Source organism: Bradysia coprophila, unplaced genomic scaffold, assembly GCF_014529535.1.
Source record: "Bradysia coprophila strain Holo2 unplaced genomic scaffold, BU_Bcop_v1 contig_138, whole genome shotgun sequence".
In the NCBI taxonomy this organism is placed as follows: Eukaryota; Metazoa; Arthropoda; class Insecta; order Diptera; family Sciaridae; genus Bradysia; species Bradysia coprophila.
Genome location: NW_023503409.1, coordinates 10,085,094 through 10,108,248, shown reverse-complemented (window position 1 = coordinate 10,108,248; position 23,155 = coordinate 10,085,094). Strand labels below are relative to the sequence as shown.

Genomic DNA, 23,155 nt, shown 5'->3' with positions numbered 1-23,155 from the left:
CCTGAAACCCCTCACACTTAACACATTATTTCCATGTTAACAGAAACTCTCTTAGTACCATTTTCCCCAATATACTTCAATTTTACTAAAATCCAATATGGCCGCCGGCAGCCATTTTGTTAGAAGACCGGAAATAATACCGACGCTTTACATTCGTTAATACCTTTCAAACAAAAAAAATTCATGAAATTCGGTCAAAATTTACTCGAGATATTGTCAAAATACACCACGTTCACTGTACTTCCGAGTAGCCAGATAAGAGCTCACTCCAAGAGACCTAGCTCACGCTCCGGAGAACATAATTTCATAAAAAAAAAATTCCCTGATTGGTACGGTCAATACCTATCTAATAAAGCTAAAACAGACGAAATATGTTCAAATGTGGCCGACCTACAAGCAAAAACTGCTTGCCGCCCTGTGCCTGTTCCACACCAAGGGGTCTAACTCACGAGTCGGTCATCCGATTTCCATAAACTTTTTGTCGATCGGTATTGTAAATACCTTTTATTTGACGTATCACTTACAAGTTTAACTTATTGGCACTTATTGGGCCACAGCTCGGGAGGGGTCGATCCAAAATCACTCATCTTCGAACTTAGCCTGTCTTTTGACATTACCAAACGGAAAAAAAAAGAATTTTCAAAATCGGATGCGTTTTACTCAAGTTATCGTGCAGACAGACAGACGGACAGACAGACGGACATTTTTTTTTTCGCGGATTTGGCATCTCTAGACAACCACAATAGGTTTCCCCTTACTCAGGGAGTCCAATTCGACGTGTTACAAACGTATGCGTAAACCTATAAGACCCCAGTACTTCGTACGGGTCTAAATATGTCCTCGATAAGAAGCAATTAGTGAACGTTGAATCGTGGTGAAAATTTGAAGTAAATCGAAGAAATTCGAAGATCCCCGATAAAACCACTTTCAGTTTCAAGCTACGCTAGCGTCTGGCCGCTTTACTGCTACGTAGAAAATGTCTGGATTTTTCAATCATTCGACTGCGAGGGAAAACGGCAATCTTGTTACGATAATTCATTCAATCTGTTTGTCTTTATATTAGTTCGGAATCGTTAGCTCTATGATCGATGCGACACATTTAACTGAACTTGGTATAACCTATCGCAATACGCTAACACAATTTGTCAGACGGGATAACAGAAGGATGATAGAACGTGAAGAACAAGTTTGAGCTCGTTGATTGCTCGATACGATAGGAAGAATAGCCTTACAGTATCGCCAAAGTCAAATCATCCTTTTGGGGATTCACATTTTGGCGTGTTGATTTGTTAAATCACCAAGAAAAATCGTCAGAATGTGAAGAGACGCCAAGAAAAATCTCCAAAGAGTGAAGAAGCGCTATGAAGACAAATGTTCAATTCTTTCAACGCACTTCAAGCATTAGTGGTACTCTAAATAGAGTACTAAAACTGGACAGTGAATCAAACAAATTTTGGCACTGGAAAAAAATCTGATTTTTTTTAAGACAAAATAGTACTCTACTTGGCAGCTGTCATCCGAAGCACTTTTGCTTGAAGTTTCTCAACACTTTGGCGATATTTCTTAGCGTTTCTTCACATACTGACGTTTTTTCTTCGCGATTTAACAAATCAACCAAAACTGATGAATTTTAAAGAAAAATCGCCAAAGTGTTAAGTGACGCCAAAGTGAAAAATGCATTTTTGATTGCTTAAATAAGACTGAAGTACGCATTAAATCTCTTTCGACGCACTACAAAAATCAGTTAAAACGTCTTTAGGATCGAATAAAACGCCTTTACGTTACCTTTCGTAAAAGGATAGTTTCCATAAGATCGTACATAACGCCTTTGCGTCACCTTTCGTATAATTATAGATTCCCTAGGATCAAACATAACGCCTTAACTTAACGTTACTTTTCGTGAAAGTATAATTTTCTTAGGATCGAACCCAACACCTTTTCACCACCTTTTGTGAAAGGATAAATTCCCTAGGATCGAACATAATCATCATCATATTTGGTTGATTTGTTTAATCGCCACGAAAAATCGACAGAGTGTGAAGAAACGCTAGGAAAAATGGCCAAAGTGTGAAGAAACGCCAAGAAAAATCGGCAAAGTTGCGAAGAAACACCGTAAAAACAGATTTTCGAATCTTTATGTTTCTGGGCGTTTCTTCACACTTCGGTGATTTTTCTCAGGGCTTATTATTTGGAATTTCAGTTCTCAAAATTCTAAAAATTCTTAAAAAAATTCTAAAATTTCTCAAAATTCTTAAAAATTCTTAAAAATTTCTCAAAATTCTTAAAAATTCTTAAAAATTCTAAAAAATTCTTAAAAAATTCTTTAAAAAAATTCAAAAATATTTTGTATTTAATATGAAAGTCAGGGTTTTATGACAGAAAATAACCTTAATGTACGTAACGCTAGGTTCAATATGATATTTTGAAAATGTTCTACATTGGCATAAAACGTTAAATACAGAAAACGTCCGTACACTTGCTTCCGCGATAACTCAAGTAATTCTTTACCGATTTTCAAAATTTTGTTTTTAATCGATGGAGAATGAAAATCATGACGTTAAGTTCGTAGATGGGCAATATTGAAGTAGTGAGATGGGAGTAATTCTATACACAACTTCTTTTCTTTTTATTGCCACGAAATTTTTTTTTGGTTGGTTGAGTACAGTGAACGACGTCTCAAATGTCTCACTGTCATTTTTTTCAGAGAATGTCATTGTGAATTTGCAATGACACAATAAAATTCTCAGAAAAATTTGACAGTGAGACATTTGAGATGTCGTTCACTGTAGTTATTATGCTCTAGAAATTGAGTTTACATAAAATACACATGAAATCACTGAAAGCCGAAATTTAATTATATGATACGAAAAGCTGTCCATATTGTTTATAGAGATAAGGGTTTAGGTAGTTTAGGTATACATGGGTCTTATAAAACTTCATTCGGTCGTAGTTCAGAAAAGTGAGTTTTGAAAGTAAGTTTAAGCATGGATTTACATGACATTAAATATTTTCTGGTGGTTCCGACTAGTGGGTAGTGAAGTTCGAAGATTGGATTTTTATTGGACTAGTAATCTGGAATCTAAGACAATTTTTGCGTGAAATTATATTCTTAAAAGAATTTTTCACATGCTTATAAACTTATGAAAGGGAACATTTGAACGAATGTAAATATTGCGACCAGAGCGAAGCGAGGGCAGTAATTCACCGAGGTAGGTAAGAAATATGCCACCTTTCGAGTGCTTTTTAGTAGACTCATATTTATCGGGTGTAAAACATCGCTTGCTGAACCTTCAACTCAGAGCTCTCTTTGTTTATTCAGAAAATTAAATTAATTTTGAGTTTTCTAAACGGCCAGTGAAAGTAAAAGAGATACACAATCAATGATGTGGCAAATAGACCATTATTGCATCGCTTTTTCATCTGAATATAATTTTGTGTTCTTAAAAACACAAGCTTATTCAAAAATGGTAAGAAAACTGGGACTGCAATTATTGGAAAACTTAGTCAGACAAGCGAGGTCACATTAATTAATGGTTTTTTGTCGCTTTGACAATCAGAGGTGACTTCATCAGTCGAAATCGTATCAGACACAACTTCATGCGATAAAATTGAATTTTGAATTGTTCGATTTTATAATCGTAATTGAGATATAAAAATTGACTTAGATACGTAAATTTGCATGAACTTATCTTTTTACAGCAAAAATCAACAAAATTCTTAAAAAATTCCTAAAAATTCCTAAAAATTCTTACAAATTCCTAAAATTCTCAAAAATTCTTAAAAATTCTTAAAAAATTCTTTAAAAATTTCCAATAATAAGCCCTGTTTTCTTGACGTTTCTTCATACTTTGTCGATTTTTCTTGGCGATTCTTCATGGGAATGTACGAAGATCACAAAGAAATTCACAAAACGAAGGTAAATTGAATCATATGAGGTATAAATGGATCGTTGGCTTTCGATTAAGGTAAGTGACAATTTGATCAGCCACGTCTGAGAGCCGTTAATAATTTACTATCGGCTCAAGAATATTAATTTCTCCGAGGGGGAAATAACACTAGCCAATGGTGGGATAGGGTTCGGGCGAATAATATGGGCGAATGGTCGAACGGTGGGACAAGATTTTTTTTATTGTCGTTTCCCCCTCGAATTTCTTATCACTTTTTGGGTAAATAATAAATTTAATTTTATGATTTTCAATCCACGACGAGTGAGACGATGTCGTTTTGTTGAGGCTATCTCTGATGACAGTTCAGGTGAGAAAACTTTTATAACTGGGGATAAAAAGTTGAAAAGTAAAGAGTTTTCGTGTGAATTTTGTTGATCCGAGGCGAAGTCGAGGTCAATGAGCACACGAAAACGAGACTTTTCATCTTTTTATACCGAGTTATGTAATGGATTTTACATGCTTGACACACGAAAAGTACGGTTTTCGACGCATTAGCAAGTAAATAACCATAAACCAGACACAGCCGACCCATCGCTGGGGAGGGGAGAAATTTGTTTTAAATTAGAATTTGATTCATTAGTGAAAGCTTCCAAAATCTCAATACATTAACATTGGAGCGAGAGTTATAATGATTGTCGTTTGTCATTGAGGTGCATCAATGTTTTTCTCAATTACAGTGAACGACATCTCATTTTTTTTCATAGAATGTCATTGTGAATTTGCAATGACACAATAAAATTCTCAGAAAAATTTGAGATGTCGTTCACTGTAAGACAACGAAATTTTATCTTTCGTCACTGAATTTAGAAAAAAGTTTTGACGCTCGTGAAACGACTGAAACAAATACCATCTCATCATATTGATCTGTCTGATTCAATTCAATCATGTGGTAGTTCTAGGTTCTATTCATAATTGAAACAGCCACGAGTGAGTGAAGCATTTCAGTCGATTGCACAATTTCCTCCAATTTTTCGGTGATCGACGTTTGGCGGTTGATTGTAATTTATTTCGTAGATGCTCAAACTAACTTCATTTATTGATCATTTTCTCTTTAATGTGTGTAGAGTTGTGTGAAAAGAACTTGGATTTTTTTGGCAATACGTTAATCGTTCCAACATGACTTCAGGCGAAGCGTTCTGGAATCTAGTTGAGGCTCAAGTGAGATGCACTATTCCGACTTATGTGAAAAATCTGTTGAGATTGCGTGGTTTTGACAACGCATTAAGCGTTAAAGCGCTAACCGACGAAGACTTGAAATCGCTCGAGACGTTCGCTCGAACGAAAATGTGGATGTACATCCCGCCTGGTGCGAATGACAAGGACTATTACCACATGTTCTCGTCAGACCCGGAGTCTTTCGAAATTCTACCGGGCCATGTCAAGATGTTGAAGGAAATCGCCAAACAAGTTGATGTCATAGCGCACGACTCAGCCACTTCGGTTTATACCGTTTCAAGAACTAGCTCCGAAATCAATAACTCCAGCCAAGAAGGTGACATTCAACTTCACCATTCGAGTAAAGAAGAACGTGACGATTCCATCGTACCATGCAAAACACAACGGGATGACATACCCCAAACTGGAGCGACAGTTATCAAGGAACAGGAACCATTTAAGGCTTTCATTGTTGATGGATCGCCGGAACAGTTTTACATACAATTGGAGAGCAATCAGAGCGAATTGGATCGAATTGAAGTTCTGTTGAAACCTGCACCTACATGGGCTGTCTTCAATAAGACGCTGATTGGCCAGATGTGTGCAGCTCTTTTCGATGGCAGTTACTATCGAGGCATTATCTTATCATCGGATGACAAAGGTTTGTTTCAATGCTGGAAAACTCATCGTCTGATTCTGAACCGAAACAAAAATTATTTCAGGTGCAACCGTCCACTACATTGACTACGGGAACAAGGCGATTTCAACCGATCTACGAAAGCTGCCCGACAATGTTCAACACCTCAAACGTTTGGCCATTCTTTGTCGTCTCGAATCGAAGCATGGAACATTCAGTCCGCGGCTGATTGAGAAATTTGACAGTTTATCGCGGGACGATGTGTACGAAATGAAATTCGTTTCTGAGGAATCTAATCCGGCAGTCGTGCAGCTGTTCGTCGATGGCGTATTTTTTGCGGAAAATGAGGAAACAACAAAATCTCTAAGTGTTCCGGCACCCAATAGTTTTGACAAACAGTTCGACGACATCGAGGAATCGAATAGAAAACTCGATGAAATTCTCAACGAAATGAGTGAGTTGGTGGCGAAAAGTCTGCCTTCAACCCATCAAGACGAAACACCATCCACGACATATGAAATGCCTAAATTCGCTTGTCCAACATCTCTGAAAGGTGGGGATTTCGTTGTAATCCGTTATGTGGAATCACCAACACTATTCTCTGTGCAGCTAACCACAAGCATTGCCGAATACGACGCCATGATGGATAGACTATGTAATTACTGTACGACTGCACCAGCAATTCTCAAGCCCCAAATCGGTATGGCTTGTGCAGCTTCGTATAAGAACGATTCGGAATGGTATCGGGCTGAAATCCTGAACATCGGCAGAAAGGACGCATTGACCAGATTCGTTGATTATGGCATCGAACTGAGGATTGAGATCAATAAGTTGAAGGAAATTGGCAACGAATTTCTGCTGATGCCGAAGCAAGCGATACCCTGCTGCATACTCGGCTTCGAGTCACTCAAAGCAGTCAGGACGGTTAAAGACTTATTCGAATTTTTGGCGGAGCAATCAAATGGTGATCGACGTAAATTTCAAGTGAGCAGATTCGGAACTATTAATGGCACCACGTTGGTCAATTTGGTTGACGTAGAAGAAAGCCCAGTCTTGGATTTGTCATTCCGTTTGTTGCAATTAAGCTTGCCGCTGTCGAAGTTCCGTGAACAGCAAGTTGTGCATCGTAGACACGTAGATACCACTCAGGTGGATAAATCATGGTCAAGCTCGATGAATGGTCACTTACAACGAATTGCTAACGGACAACTCGCCCATCAATTACGTTGGCTAATCTCGCATATACAGATTAACAACATCAGATGGATGTCTTTACTGTGGGAAAGTTTTGAAATTTCGAATCATGTCATCAAAAATCATGGAGAATATATGGTACCAAGCCCATTAAGGTTACCAGCTGCACGCGCACCTAAACTCAAGAACGACAGCGCGCAAATGCAAATGATTTTGAATCATTTGGGTGTACGACATAGCTCCGGCGAAAGGACAACATCGGACCACAGATTGTAAGATGGTGGATACATTCGAAATTTAAAATGCACGTTGGATGTGCTCGTTTCAAGATATTTTAAATATTTTTAAAAAACAATTTTTTCTACTCTTTATAACTGATTTGTTATAAAAACGCATTGCGCCGTATTTTTTTCTTATGCACAACTATGAATTTTATGCATGCATATCAGAGCAAAAAGTGTTAATTTTTTTTCTGGCAAATCTGGAGTTACAACCATTTTTTGTCTTTTTATGAATTATTTACAATTACAAATATTTGGAAAACTTTGGCTGTTCTTTCGATTTACTACAGTTTAGATTTAGAGAGCGTGAGAGAGGCCGGTCCACAAAAAATTCTAGTACTTCAAATACCTCGAAAAACTATTTTTCAGACCGTTCTCCGATCCGAAACAGCTTAGGGTGGCGAAAAATCAAAAAGCTGAAAATACAGACCACCCATTGCATGAGTTAATTGTATTATTCAGTGAGGAAATAAAAATCGAAAGTCCAATTGAAAAGATCTGTTATCGACTAAAACAAATAGAGTTTTGCTCCTATTATTCAACAATATGTGCGATTTTGAGAAAAAAGTTTCATATTTCAATAAAAAGAAGATTTACCATGAAAACCATTGAAAAAAAATATTTAATTTTTTTATAGAAATTATTGAAAAATATTGTTGCCATCCCGATGCCATCCCACTTATTAGAATCTTAGTGAGAATCCAATTAGAATGAATTAGAATGGTTCGGATATCCTTTTAGTTTCAATCAAATTACAGATTTTAAAGTGAGATATAAAATCAATCAGACATTTTTCAGATATTCTGTTCATACTTTTGTTCTACAGAATAATAATCGACAGCAATTAAAAATAAATTATTTATACTGCACACGGTCTATTTACGATGCAGCTGATGTAATAAAAGTCGTTTGTGTCAATTTCTAATTTCTTTTAATTTGCCAAATATTTCGACTTCAAATCGAAGTCATCATCAGTGGCTGTAACAAAATTCATCAAAAAATATCAGCGCACTGGACACAATATACATCTTTTGTTTAAATGTAAAATTACCTCAAAGTCAAAAATCAAATTCTAAAGTAAAATACATCGTCGTCACAGTATCTCCAATTCTAAAATAAATTGACAAATTCCTTTACATTAGAACTAAATAAAAATCAAATTCGGTAAATCGACAATCTTACATAACATCGGTGTTCAAAACGAAATCTCTTCTCTTATCAAAAAGAGACCGAAAACAGTCAAACGACTATAGTTAAACGACCAAATGACAATCTAAAATCATATAAAGTCCAAGCAATTAGAAAACATCAACACAGCAACAGAAAATTACAAAATCGTCATTCAACAAAACGCATCACACACCGATAATGTTGTTATACGTTGCAGACAACATTATAGAGTCCGTTTGTTTGTTAAGACAATTCTTCGTTCTCTTTATGGCAATCATCTCCAGCACTTCTCTTTTCTTCTTGTTACTCTCTCGATGAACAATTTTTGCACGATTCCAAAGAGGAGTATGATTACATTCAATAGCATGTTCACATAACGCACTATGTCCTTTGTTCTTAATGCTGATATTATATTTGTGTTGATAAATACGTTCTTTCAAATACTGTTTAGTGGTCCCGGTGTAGTTGAAACCACAAGTACATGGAATACGGTAAATCAATTCGGATTGCAGCAGTTTCGGGGTGCTGTCTTTAAGCTTGCTAAACAAGGACACCTTCAGATTGTTGTTACTTTTGCCAACTAACAATAAGTCATCTTTGCAGACAGATTTTAGCTTTTCGAAAAGGCCTTTAACATAAGGTATAGCAACAATTGGTAATTTCTCTTTTCGATCCAATTTGTCAATAGTATGAGCAGCAAACTTATCTCGTACAGACTTGACTAACTCTTCTATTAGTTTAACCGGATACAAATTTTCTCTTAACGTCGTTTTTAGCAAATCGAAATTCTTGTCGTGATATTCAGGCTCGGATAATTCCAAAATTTTCTTAGCAAGTAATGTAACGGTGTTTCGTTTATAACTCATTGGAAGATGCGATTTGAAGTTTAAATATCGACCGGACCAAGTAGCTTTGTGAAACCAATCAGTCTTGACGCTTCTGTCTTCTCGAATGCACATGACTTCCAAAAACGAAATTTTTCCATTATTTTCTTTCTCTACAGTGAATTGTAGATGTTCATTATACTCGTTAAATTTTGAAACAATTTCTTCGACTTTGTCAACGGGAACCGCAGTGAGAATGTCATCGACATAACGCCAGAAAAAGGGTAATTTGAAACCCAGTTTCTCGATAACATCATCTTCCAAGATTTCGAGTACTAAATCTGCAAATACTGGTTCACCAATGGGTTCGCCTGCCAGTCCAGTATTTGCAGATTTAGTACTCGAAATCTTGGAAGATGATGTTATCGAGAAACTGGGTTTCAAATTACCCTTTTTCTGGCGTTATGTCGATGACATTCTCACTGCGGTTCCCGTTGACAAAGTCGAAGAAATTGTTTCAAAATTTAACGAGTATAATGAACATCTACAATTCACTGTAGAGAAAGAAAATAATGGAAAAATTTCGTTTTTGGAAGTCATGTGCATTCGAGAAGACAGAAGCGTCAAGACTGATTGGTTTCACAAAGCTACTTGGTCCGGTCGATATTTAAACTTCAAATCGCATCTTCCAATGAGTTATAAACGAAACACCGTTACATTACTTGCTAAGAAAATTTTGGAATTATCCGAGCCTGAATATCACGACAAGAATTTCGATTTGCTAAAAACGACGTTAAGAGAAAATTTGTATCCGGTTAAACTAATAGAAGAGTTAGTCAAGTCTGTACGAGATAAGTTTGCTGCTCATACTATTGACAAATTGGATCGAAAAGAGAAATTACCAATTGTTGCTATACCTTATGTTAAAGGCCTTTTCGAAAAGCTAAAATCTGTCTGCAAAGATGACTTATTGTTAGTTGGCAAAAGTAACAACAATCTGAAGATGTCCTTGTTTAGCAAGCTTAAAGACAGCACCCCGAAACTGCTGCAATCCGAATTGATTTACCGTATTCCATGTACTTGTGGTTTCAACTACACCGGGACCACTAAACAGTATTTGAAAGAACGTATTTATCAACACAAATATAATATCAGCATTAAGAACAAAGGACATAGTGCGTTATGTGAACATGCTATTGAATGTAATCATACTCCTCTTTGGAATCGTGCAAAAATTGTTCATCGAGAGAGTAACAAGAAGAAAAGAGAAGTGCTGGAGATGATTGCCATAAAGAGAACGAAGAATTGTCTTAACAAACAAACGGACTCTATAATGTTGGCTGCAACGTATAACAACATTATCGGTGTGTGATGCGTTTTGTTGAATGACGATTTTGTAATTTTCTGTTGCTGTGTTGATGTTTTCTAATTGCTTGGACTTTATATGATTTTAGATTGTCATTTGGTCGTTTAACTATAGTCGTTTGACTGTTTTCGGTCTCTTTTTGATAAGAGAAGAGATTTCGTTTTCAGAGTTCCCACTCCTCCTAAAATTCATAAAATTCCTAAAATGGACCAAATCCTCCTAAAATCTTATAAAATTCCTAAAATGAGCCAAATTTTTTTTAATAAACTGAAAAACAGTTAATTTTTTTAATTACGCGACAATGAATTTGAAAACAGTCCTTTCTTTGAGTCATGCAAACTGCGATCCTGAACGTGGATTAAGCGAAAACAAATACATTCTTGATGCTCGCAGTTTGTTAGAAGAAGCGACTATCGTCGCACTTCGACCAAAAATATGGTGAATCTTATAAACTTGAAAGAAGGGTCCAGTCGACAAGAAACATCTGATAAAGGCCAAGTTGCTGGTCGATACTACCGTCAAAAAAGTGTAAACCATAAAAGTTTCAATTATTGAACTACATAAGGAAAAAGACGTTTTGATAAAAAAAAAACTTTTTGTCAGTTAGGGGTGTGCGATGGATAAAGGATCGACACTGGAGTAAATTTTCAAAATTCATTTACAACTTGCGACAAATCATAGAAGCTAAATTTTTTGATTTTTCGGTCTCCAACCTACTTCGACTTCTACCAAAAACCTTCTTTGAGATCTTTGTTTACTGCATTAGTCTTATTCTACTAATTATTAGAGTCCAGCGCTACAGAAAAAAAAAATCCAGGCAAAGTTTGTCGAGAAAGTCAAGAAAAGAGAAATTTTTGGTAATTCGTCAAAGTTTGCCGACTATGAAAAATTGAGTGGATCTTAAACTTGAAAATTCGGAATAACTCTTGCTGAAGTGGGCTTAAATTCTTGGGAATATTGTAGACTATTCAGAACAGAAAAGTTTTTGAAAATCATGTGAGAAATGTTTGTGTCGTGAGTGTTTGTTTGGTCTAAAATTGAGGCAAAATGGCTCAATTGAGAAAATCGAGTTTGTGACATCCTAGGGATGATCGAGGGGTTGCTCACTTTGAGTACACAAAAATTGAATCACGTCTAATCAGTGAAATTTCGTTGATTACACTTGATAAATCGCTATTCCTCGTTGATTTATTATGATTAGATACTGATTTAAGACGTTTGACTTGACTAATCACTAGATTAACAAGTGGTTAATCATGTTAATCAGCTAAGTGAACAACCCCTCGGGGATGATAGCAATTTTTCGTGGACTACGCCAGTCTCGATCCTTAATTGAACATGTTAATTTTCTGAAACATTTTTATTATTTTACGAAGTGTATGAGAAATAGAAAGATCTAAGGGCTGCAAAAATTCCTCCGGAAATTACTTATACAACCTTTAACAAATTTTAAGAAATTCCTTCTACAATTACCTTCAAACTTTCCTAAAATTCTCCTAAAATTACCTTTAAAATTTCCTAAAATTCCTAATTTTAGGAGCCTTTCTAAGTCGTGGGAACTCTGCGTTTTGACCACCGATGTTATGTAAGATTGTCGATTTACCGAATTTGATTTTTATTTAGTTCTAATGTAAAGGAATTTGTCAATTTATTTTAGAATTGGAGATACTGTGACGACGATGTATTTTACTTTAGAATTTGATTTTTGACTTTGAGGTAATTTTACATTTAAACAAAAGATGTATTGTGTCCAGTGCGCTGATATTTCTTGATGAATTTTGTTACAGCCACTGATGATGACTTCGATTTGAAGTCGAAATATTTGGCAAATTAAAAGAATAAACTGAGCTATTCTGACTTTAAAATACAAAATTATTGAAGAAGCTCATAAAAAACTACAAAAATTTCTAATTTCCTTAACAATTTCTCCTGTTTTCACTGATCACATCCTCTTTCATATGGTAATTCCTCTTCAAAACTCCTTTTAGGGTGTGTAATTCAATAAGGCTAGCGATTAACCCTTTGAGTCATATTATTCAAGGTAATGGGGAGATTTCTATTTTCAATTATAAGTTGACTTTCAACAAAACAGTCTTACTTGCCACCCGAAGGTTGCAAGAACACTTAAATGAGAAACTCGAATTCGCATCCTGTTGTAACCAGTCGAGCACTTCGAAGAGTTCTTGTAAACTCCAAACAGCACAAAATTGTCACACTAAAGGACACGACAAAAAACAAAAAACACTTGAGGAGACAACAAGGTACAAATCTTAAGTCAAGGTCAAAAACGAAGAAATTGCGAAATTTCTTCAAAAATTAACGTCAAAATTACACGATTGTCCAAGTCACGTCATTCCTAAAGTACCTAAAGACACCGTTGCGTCCCGCTGATTTCAAAACTAACTAGTTCACTTACATAAAATTCCCGTGAAATCTATGTGGAAACAGCACATTGGGGGACTCGTCAGGGACGACAATGTCGATAGTTCTGAAATCATATGCGTTCTACGGTTTGGGGAAATTCTAAATGAACTCTTTGGAAAACGGAAACCGAAACAGCAAAAGAAAAAATTAAGAAAAGAAAAATGCAAAGTACACGTCAACACCACCAATAACTCATAATTCATTAAACGAACCTTGACCTTCATCTTCCGTGTATCCTTTGTCAATTCAGTCCAATATCTAAAATATTCTTTCTTCTCTTGAGTTTCAAACTTTGCTCCTTTAAAAATTAAATCAGAAAGAACAGGAAAACATCTTTAATTTTCAATTTCCAACATTCAACGAACAACGGTCACTCACAGACTGTTTTGTTGAAGGTCAGGTCAGGTCAGGGAAATTGTCGGTATGGAAATACTTTGTATGGAAAGTTGACTTCCAATGTACCAGTATTTAGCTAAAATTGTAGCATAATGTGCCTCATATTTCATTTTTGATATCTTTCCATCAGAATCCTTTTTCAAAATTGTACGACCGCAATTCCGACCGCGAATGTGTTAGCTTTCACCAGAAAATACATTTGGCTGTAGTCGTTTGACCAGCTCTGAGAAAAGTGAGCAGTATGACGAAGTTTTCATAAACTGCTCACGTTTCTCAGAGCCGGTCAAACTGCTACATGCTACCAAATGTATTTTCTGTTGAAAGCTACACCACATTCATGGTCGGAATTGTGGTCGTACATCTTCTTAGAACTTATTTGCAACATCGAATTATTACAAAAAAATAACGGTTTTGCATTGAATACATTTTTATTACCTGCCCCGTACAAAAGTTGCATAGCAGTTGGCCCCCTATGAAAATGATCCATTACATGAAGAATCTGTTCGGCTAACTTTACGTGAATTCATTAGTGATAATTGATAATCAACTTTCGCAGGCAATAAACTAGAATTCATTGGATGCTGCTACGTAATACATTGATATGAATCATATGAATGAAACATATGGAATAAAATACAGTACGCGGGTGCTTGCTTGGAAATTTGTTGATTTTCCAAGAGGGTTGCATCACTTGCCTATGCAAATAATAAAAACAACAAATTTCCAAAAGTACCTCCCGTAAGCTGCTCATAAACAACTTCGCTTGGTCTGTCATAAAACGCTTTGCTATTACCAAGGCTATTACCCCTCGTGAAACCACGGCTGTATACTCAGTATACTATATTGTGGGTGAGTCCTAATGTTACAAATAAAGAGTTTATCGAAATGTTGGCCCAAATTTTTTCCTCACACATATTATTCAGACACCCTCTAAACCCATATGCGTCTTTCTCAAGACGACAGGTAAAAAAATCTAATCATGATCATTGAATATTAAATAAATGGCATAAATCAGTTAATACTTAAAAGTAAATCAAAAATCCATTCGACAAATGCCGATTGATGAATTTTTGTTCTGCATGGCTGTTTTGCTCAAGCTTCAAAGCTATTTTGATAAGAAAAATGTTTTTTAACAGTTTTACAAAATATAAATAGCCCATCAATGTGGCACCAAATCAGTGTATATGTTTGTTTATGAAATGGTGAATCATCTTTAAAAAAAAACAGATTTTTTTTATTCCCTTTTGAATGAAAGTCAAGAGTCTTACGCCAGAAAATACCCTAAAATGTTTGTAACCCACACAATGTATGAAATATGATGAAAATAGCTATTTTGCTTACATGTGCCTTAATGGTCATTTTGCGCAATAGAAGTGAAAAGTGAAAGTGAAAGCCGAGGTTGACAACACATCCTATGCGCAAAATTCCAGTTTAGGCACAAGTTAGCAACATGATTTTCGGATTTTATGTACGTACAGGAGTGGTATCTTCATTTTTCCAAACGTCACTTTTACTCACTAGTGCGGAAAAGTATATTTGAAAATCCATTTACTTTGAGCGCACTACTGTACATTAACGTAATTGTTTATAACAATTTTCTTTTTATCACGACGATAACTTGAGTAATTCTTAATCGATTTTCATGAAATTGGTTTTAATCGACAAGGAATTCACGCCGTAAGTGTGCCTAAAATTTGAATTTTAAGTGAACGATTCGATTAAAAAGTGAACCGAAAAATACATTTCAACGCTTCATTTAATGAAAATGACGCTACGTTAGAAAGACCTCTGCACGTTCCATTTTGAATTTCGACCGCACTTACGGCGTGAATTAAGAGGGTACAAGGGTTTAGCTGTGGACATAAACCAAATACTATGGCGCCACCTCTTTTAATTCAAATGAAACGCTCATTGTGTCTTCAATAACAAAAGAATCTGGAACATCGAGGACGGCCACCATAGAAATAGTGTGAAAACAAGATGGCCGCCGTGGTAGAAAATTTTTTGATTTTTATTAATTTCATCAAAACAAAAAGGAATTTTAGAAAAAGGAAAACACATTTTCGTGGTCAGCGACATAAGGAACGGTTTTGATATAGCAACTTATGTGTTTATTCCCGATGTACTGCCGAAAAAATGTACCTAAAGTGGAAAAAAATTTTGCCTTGCAGACGTGTTTTAATTGTGAAAAATAATTGTGAAAATCAAGTAATTTTATAAATGCGAAAACAAATTTCTGTTAAGTAAGGCTCAAATTAATCGTTAATCCCCTTTTTGCTGTATTCCATCTCTTGAGTTCTGAGAATTATGTTCCTAAATATGCCCTATTTTTCGCGCAATTTTGGTTCTTGTCCGAAGCTAAACCCTTGTACCCTCTTAAGTTCGTTTAGTTGGAAGATAGGTCATGTGAGCCTAAGGATCTGGAAACTATTCCAGAAAAACAGGATTTACTCTGTTGATATAATTGACAATTTAATGTCCTATTCTTTTGGCTGGCAGAAAAGAGTGAAAAATTTAGGTTCCTAAAATTATACATTTGACATTTGGAAGGTCAAGTTCGGCGATAAGCTATGTGTGATCAACGCTTCGGAAGTTACGTCAAAAAAATAGAAATGCAATTGAAATGCGTAAATAAAAGTTACATAAGCAAATCTAACATTAGACAACTCCGACGAGTGTGAAGTTCACACGAGTAGCGGTATCAAATTGCAATATTAGACAGCTCGAACAAGCGAGAAGTTTGCGGCCAGAGCGAATCGACGGCCGTAATTGAAACGAGTTGCTTACTTACTACAATAGTAAACAACGCGGGTCTTATTGGATTTATTGGACGATTGAACGAATGCGGAGTGACAACATTTAATTTTTGTGGGGTTAAAGGTATCGAATTGAGGGGGTGTGTTAGATTATTTAATCTGATTTCATCACAACTGTTCGATTACTCTTGGAAGCTTCCCCGATCCTGGAAAACTAACACAAAGTTTAAGGCTAGTCGAGATATTTTGTTTATTATACACACACACACATATACTATCCACCTCAACATTTCGTTCAAATCACATCATTCCGACTACTCTGATTATTTGATCGATGTAGAAGTGACTAACGAACCACTACCGACACCAATTACATCGCGTTATGTGATTTGTTGGCGTAGTGGTCTTCATGTTTGGTTGATATGCTGCTGGTCCCGTGTTCGCTTCCGCCGTTCGGCGATTTTTTTTCTTTCAAATATGTAGATGGAAAGTAAATTTACCCTAGGTGGGTTATGTGTGAATTATCCAATATCAGCTTGCAGGAGATAAAACATTGTTCTACCTTGGTGTATATTTCTCGAATCACTTCTTATGTACAATTGTATATACACTCGCTGGCGCTCGTTATATACAATTGTACATACGAAGTTATTCTCGAAATATACACCAAGTTAGAAAATGTACTATTTTTAGATCTTCAGATCATACGTTATGGTTGAACTCAACTCAACAATTCAAACAAATTTTTTAAGGTCAAATATTGTCATTTGCTTGGAATTCAGAAATTGTCCGTAAAGATGAAAAAATCAGTTAAAATAAATTCAGATATTTATAATAGTGTAATATAATTGATTAAAAAGTTTACCAATGGCCAACATTATTTTGGAAAAGTTATCAGTCAAGGGACCTGACACGCCCCAAAGGTGGGACCTAGTTTAGAATCGTCTGGTTATTCCCTGAACAATATTAAAAACACATTTGATAAACATTAGCAGTTAGTGATTCAACAGAATCCGAACGAGTAACAATCAATCTGACAAGCAAGTGAGTAAGCTGGTGATTAAATATAATTGAATTTTTCAAATCTAAAAGTCCGTCCAATTATTTTCAGTAAAAGTTTGTTGACCAAAAGCCTTGCCAAAAGCTATGAAACTTCTTGGGTTGCTCATAGGAATGTTGGCGATCGTAGCAAGCGCGACAGCCAACTCAAGCCAACCTTCATCAACTACTTATTTGCAAAAATTGGTTCATAACGGTCTTATTGCAAACCATAATGTTCGACGGATAAAGCGTTATTCGGATGAAGAGAATACGGCACTCTTTGTCGGTATTATCCCAAAAGTCACATATAGATCGGGAGAAGTCAGGTCTGTAAACTTATCATCAATCGTTCCTTTAGCAAGAGAAAGAATTTCTCATTTAACGAACAAACGTTGCGTCATAGATGGCCCATCAGTAACACCATTTTCTATTCAAATTCAAAGAGATTTCAATTACCTGGCTGAACAAGGCCGATGTATGTTTTTACGTGAATTTAATAATTTTGATGATTATTATCAATATTATTACAAGTTTGGTAAACCAATTATGAAAATGGTGGGTTCGGATCATAAATTTAGAGGCGAAATCGGGTTGGATGCCGAAAATGAAAAAATCATCTTTTTTGGAAATAATATAACTTTTGGTGGTGGTTCTTCCACTGAGATCTTCGCAACAATAGTAATAAAAAATCAAAAAGATGAACAAGTGAAGACCATACACTTATTTTCAACGCAAAACATGCTAGATATCATTAGAGCGTATGATCTGAAAAATGGAATAAGTTATGAGTACGGTTTTGTAATTGAGGTGTCAATGGCCAAATCGAACCTGATACATTTCAAAATCAATGAATCTAACGATTATCATCAGAATGGAACGTTAACCAAGAGAAAATTCATAATAATCAGTGATGTTTTGTTATCTTATGAATTTTACGAACAACAATATCTGAAATTGTTGACGGAATGGCAAGACAATTTTGAATATTGGACAAATAACTTGAACTTTCGAGCAAGTCCCGGTGACTCGGCGACCGAAATTGAAAAAAAACGAAAAGAATGGAAGCAACAGAATTTTGGGACTTTATTAGATAAAATTCATTCATTGCATCAAGATATTCAAATCATACAAAACAGTGACCATATTAGGGATTTGCAAAACAAAGTTCATAAGCTAAAAAATGAAATTACGCTTAAATTTGAAGAGGTACATGATCTAATATCCAATTTGAAATCGAGAGTTGATATAATGAAGTTATCATTAGACACTCACACTTCGAATTCAAATGGTGCGTCATGTTCAAGTGCCTTTGGAATCATTTCACCGATTTCTTCTCTTGTTCCTGTAGCTGGGGCAATTACATCGGCTATTACTGCAGTTATTGGAGCGGCTTGTGCAATAGCGGGTCATTAACTACCATATGCACAAAATCGTAATGTTATCACGAATGCGTCGATACAAAATAAAGAATTTTTGTCGTTTTGATTTTCGTTTAAAGAATTTGTAAGTTAGAATGAACCTAAAAAATCATTATTGAATTTTCGCGTTTGTTCCACGCGAATATTTTGAGTTATCTTCAACAAAAATTCTGCAATAATAAAGAGATTTTAAAATAGAATCGTTATAATTAGTTCAAATGGTTATCAGTGCAAGCGTAAGCATATTTTTTTATTGACAAAACCACATAATAAATGTTAAAATAAATTTTTATAAATTATGTCTATCGCAAACACAATCTTTCAATTCATTAAGACTTTGAAACTTCGACTTGAGTCCCATCATTAACCAAAATGATTCAAAGACGCCACGGAGCACGGCACAATTATAATAATTTTAAGTAAAAAGAAACTAAAAATGCGTTTGGAGTCGATTCAAAAATAACAATCTTCTTTTCTTCGGGTAACCAAATTCTGTATCCTTTGGTATCAACGAATATTCAAGGGGTGAACCACTATTTTTTGGCTTGTGATTATTTGAATTATTTCATGCTGGATTAATAGGATTTTTCGGCGGTTATGTGGAAGTGGTTCACCACTCGTGAGTATTTCCGTCTTCGACTCAGGATTCCATTTCTTAAAAGTATCTCGACCGAGTACCAATTCACCAACCTTTTGAGATTTTTTGATGCTTTTAGAGAATGGTAAACGAGTAATTTTCCCATGACGCATGCTGCGCAAAAAAAAAATTCCAAATCTTCGTACTAGACTTTCAGATTCTTCTGGAATTTCTTGATGTTTTGGTGGCTTAAATGATCGTGTATATTTTCAAGGATAATCGTTGTTTTGTTGCCATAAAACATCTTCGTTTTCCGAAACTTTAATTTGAAGATTGAACATTCGATTTTGCCTCACACACACAATCGTTTCGCCATCTCAGACCAGCTTGCAACCATCCTTGCCAATTTAAACCCTTTATCCATCGCAGTAATGGTTGAGAATATAAATTGACATCACATTGTCTATGAAAATATTGTTCGGTGAAGTGACAGAAGTGACCGACTTGCCGACAGCGTCAGTCATTGAGAGTCCTGTGAAACAGTGCTCGAATCCACAATCTATTGTTGTATAGTTTCATCAGACGATTATAATGATGACACCTCATACGATAATAAATTCGCAAAATTACCGATTTGTATCTGCGCAAGATCTTCAATCTACGACCAAAACTCAACAATTGATTTTGCGAGTAACTTCGATTTGGATGGTCGACAGCGACAATACAACCTCTGCATCGACATTTGAAATTCATCTTGCACTGATCAAAGCTATCGCTTGAAAATTCAAGTTCATGTCGTCAAGCGTGTGCGGCGTGCTCCCAGCTCTTCGGACATGGAGTCTTGTGAGCTTAAATTGGTATGGTCAGATAGCTTATTGAATTCTGCTTGTAGAAGAAGAAAAACTCATCTTCAATGTCAAATCAACGAAATAAGTTTAAAGCGTCCCAATTTTTGCTTCAAACTTATATCATTGATTTCACACTGAAAATGGGATTTCGAACCTCTACAAGTTTCGCTTATTTAATGCAGAATTCTATGAGATATCTCCTCTATGAATTTCAGATCGCCAGAAGCGATCTACGAGAAGCAGCAATAATTTAAAGGAAAATTGTGAAGCGTCAAACTTCTTTCATCGATTTCACCCTGAAGATGGGTCTGTCTTTTTAAATTATTATATAGATTCACATCAGTTTTGTACCACAGGCATATTTAATGGAAGGTATATTGAATGATTGAGGGAGAAATTTTGATGAATGAGGAAAGGAGTTTGTTGTTTTAATGTCTCAGTGGAAATCTTGCCATTAAATGAGAAAAGAAGTTTCTTTGTTTTTGGTGTCTCAGTGAAAAGCCCCGAATAAAGTGGAAAAGAGGTATGTTCTTTTGGTTTTGCATATTAGATCGCCACGCCTGGAATTAATTAATTTTCCAGGTAAAATAAAGTTTTGTACAAAACCCCATATATCTTGGCGTATCTTTAATCTCTTTTCGTACCACTACAAATGTAACCGATTTGTGGAAATTACAATTTTTTTTGTGATTTGTGGAAATCACAAAATTTGTTGAGATTTGTGGAAATTACAAATATTATTTTGTGAAATTTTGTGAATTCATAACACTTATTCTTTCGCTCGATCCTAGACTAGGATTCCTAGTGGAATGTATCCTTTTACGAAATGTACCGTGCAAGTGTTTCGTTCGATGCTAGAGAAACATGTAGGGCCTAACGTAACATACATTGGTTGGAGGGATCTAATTTAAAAACGAACTAAACTCCTTCGTTACATTTCGTAAAAGGATGAATTACTTAGGAACGAAGTAAACGCCTTTACGGCTAGAAGAATTACACGGACTAATTATTAGACGATGCGAGAGAAAAAAAAATTAACTCCTAAGTTACCGACACCGTTCCGGCGCCCGGCTCGCATTGCGGCCCTCCGCTTCGCTCCGGGGCAATGGGCCGGATCGCTCGGCGTGTTAAAACGTTTTTTTTTGTGGAATAAAAATTGGTATTCATTTCGTAAAAAGAGGAATTCTGTAGGGACGAACTCAACTCATTTACGTTACATTTCGTAAAAGGATGAGGTCCCTAGGAACCAACCAAACGCCTGAACGGCGAAAAGATAGTTAGGAATTGAGTTGAGATCTCAATTCAAGATCACTAAAATCTCAACTTTTTAATTTATTTTATCTCCATTTCATACATGTAATATTTCCATATCTAGTTACATTATCTCCAAAACTCAATTTATTATCTCCGAAATTAGATTTTATTATCTCCAATTTTCTATCTCTCCATTTTGGGGTTTCATATCTCCATAACACATTTTGTTATCTCCATTTATATCAAATTTTTTATAATTTTTATCAAACTGTAAGTGGGAGTTGTTTCGTGGAATATCTCAAGATTTTCTCTCTAACTTTCTTCATCCTTTTACGAAATGTAACGTAAATAAGTTTAGTTCGTATCTACAGAATTCCCCTTTTTACGAAATGAATACCAATTTTTATTGTACAAAAAAAGCGTTTTAACACGCCGAGCGATCCGGCCCATTGCCCCGGAGCGAAGCGGAGGGCCGCAATGCGAGCCGGGCGCCGGAACGGTGTCGGTAACTTAGGAGTTAATTTTTTTTTCTCTCGCGTCGTCTAATAATTAGTCTGTGTCATTTGTTTTATTTAAAATTTAAATTTACAGAACCAAATTATAGACAGCAACTGAGTTCACCCTTCAATAAATTGTATTAGGAAGGTGTTTGGTTTGCCATACAAAGATAAAAATCGGTTGTGGAGATATTATAACTAGATATGGAAATAACAAATGTGTGGAATGGAAATAAAACCGGGGATAAAACATATTAAAAAGTTGAGATAATAATTTCAGAAAAGGAGATAACATCAGTGATTAAAAATTGAAAAATCTAAGAGATCTCAAACGGAGATAAACAACTAAAAACTGAGATAAGAGATTTAAAAAAGGAGATAACTCCGTTTCCAATCAAATTATCTCCCTTTGTTAATGATTTATCCCCATTTCTTCTTATTTAATCTCAGGTCTTAGTTTATTTATCTGCATTTCTTAATTTTTTTGACATCCGATACTCAATTATTTATCTGCCGTTTTGTTACTTACTTTGTAAAACTTTTTTTTTTCTTAACTTTAAAATAAAAGTTTCAAAAATATCCCATATGGCTTCTGATTTCATAAATCACAAATTTGTATTTTTTTGTGAAAAACACGAATTTCACAAAAATTAAGTGTAATACACAAAATTTGTGATTTCCACAAATTGGTTACATTTGTAGTAGTGCGAAAAGAGATTAAAGATACGCCAAGATATATGGGGTTTGTACAAACGGCATGTTGAATGATTGAGTAATATCTATGTACAGACCATTCACACACACTACACCACACATTCAATCTAGCATGCTCAACAACATAAAGGCATTCGAAGTAAATATCATTTTGTCTGAACCCGAGACTTTGGCTCTAGCTCTCGACTCATAATCGAGAGGTCCCGTGTTCAAATCCGCGGCTGGGCAAGATTATTTTTCCTTCATTCGCTTTTTATGTAACACTTACTCATAGAGATGTTCTAATGTGTCCGTTGCCGATTCGCAACGTCTGAACATGGAAAGCTGGTGACTAATACTTCCAGATCTACCGATTCAAAACTCCCACGAACAAAATTTAGTTTGGAAAGTCTGGCCCCCCAATCATATCCCGTCGTCAAAAATCAAAAAAGTTCTGAATCGAGCAAAACCCTATCGACATAAGAAACCAGGCTATGGTGGGTTATATCACTGTGAGGGATTCTTTTGAAAAACAGCCTACCGAAATCGGACGCATTTTCCAGTGGACTTTTTTATATGTGCCTAGAAAGTACTTCGACCCTAGAACCCAAAACCACTTTCAAAAAAATTCTTCGAAGCTTTTGTGACTGGTGAAAGGTGATCAAAAACCGAAAACT

At 35.6% G+C, this 23,155-nt stretch overlaps 3 protein-coding genes and 1 long non-coding RNA gene across 4 annotated transcripts in view; 3 read left to right on the top strand and 1 right to left on the bottom strand.

Annotated features, from left to right (window-relative positions):
- The window catches only part of LOC119074110, a 28,381-nt gene extending 8,629 nt beyond the window's left edge, over positions 1 to 19,752 (bottom strand). Inside the window, exons 1-3 of the long non-coding RNA XR_005087144.1 lie at positions 19,640 to 19,752; positions 7,287 to 7,294; positions 6,392 to 6,401 (exon numbers count right to left, since the gene is read on the bottom strand). This is a non-coding gene — a long non-coding RNA (uncharacterized LOC119074110). The remainder of the gene's footprint in view (positions 1 to 6,391; positions 6,402 to 7,286; positions 7,295 to 19,639) is intronic.
- Positions 1 to 22,770, top strand: part of LOC119074105 — a 220,534-nt gene extending 197,764 nt beyond the window's left edge. The window contains exon 8 of the mRNA XM_037180072.1: positions 22,683 to 22,770. The gene's annotated coding sequence lies outside the window, so the exon portion shown is untranslated. The remainder of the gene's footprint in view (positions 1 to 22,682) is intronic.
- LOC119074077 (maternal protein tudor-like) lies at positions 4,835 to 7,412 on the top strand. The gene is made up of 3 exons (XM_037180024.1): positions 4,835 to 4,945; positions 5,012 to 5,763; positions 5,825 to 7,412. The coding sequence occupies exons 2-3, from the start codon at positions 5,064 to 5,066 to the stop codon at positions 7,207 to 7,209; spliced, it is 2,085 nt and encodes a 694-aa protein (XP_037035919.1). The 5' UTR covers positions 4,835 to 4,945; positions 5,012 to 5,063; the 3' UTR covers positions 7,210 to 7,412.
- LOC119074091 lies at positions 17,140 to 18,915 on the top strand. Its single transcript, XM_037180051.1, has 2 exons — positions 17,140 to 17,194; positions 17,262 to 18,915. The coding sequence occupies exon 2, from the start codon at positions 17,297 to 17,299 to the stop codon at positions 18,602 to 18,604; it is 1,308 nt and encodes a 435-aa protein (XP_037035946.1). The 5' UTR covers positions 17,140 to 17,194; positions 17,262 to 17,296; the 3' UTR covers positions 18,605 to 18,915.
- Positions 22,771 to 23,155: the final 385 nt, after the last annotated feature.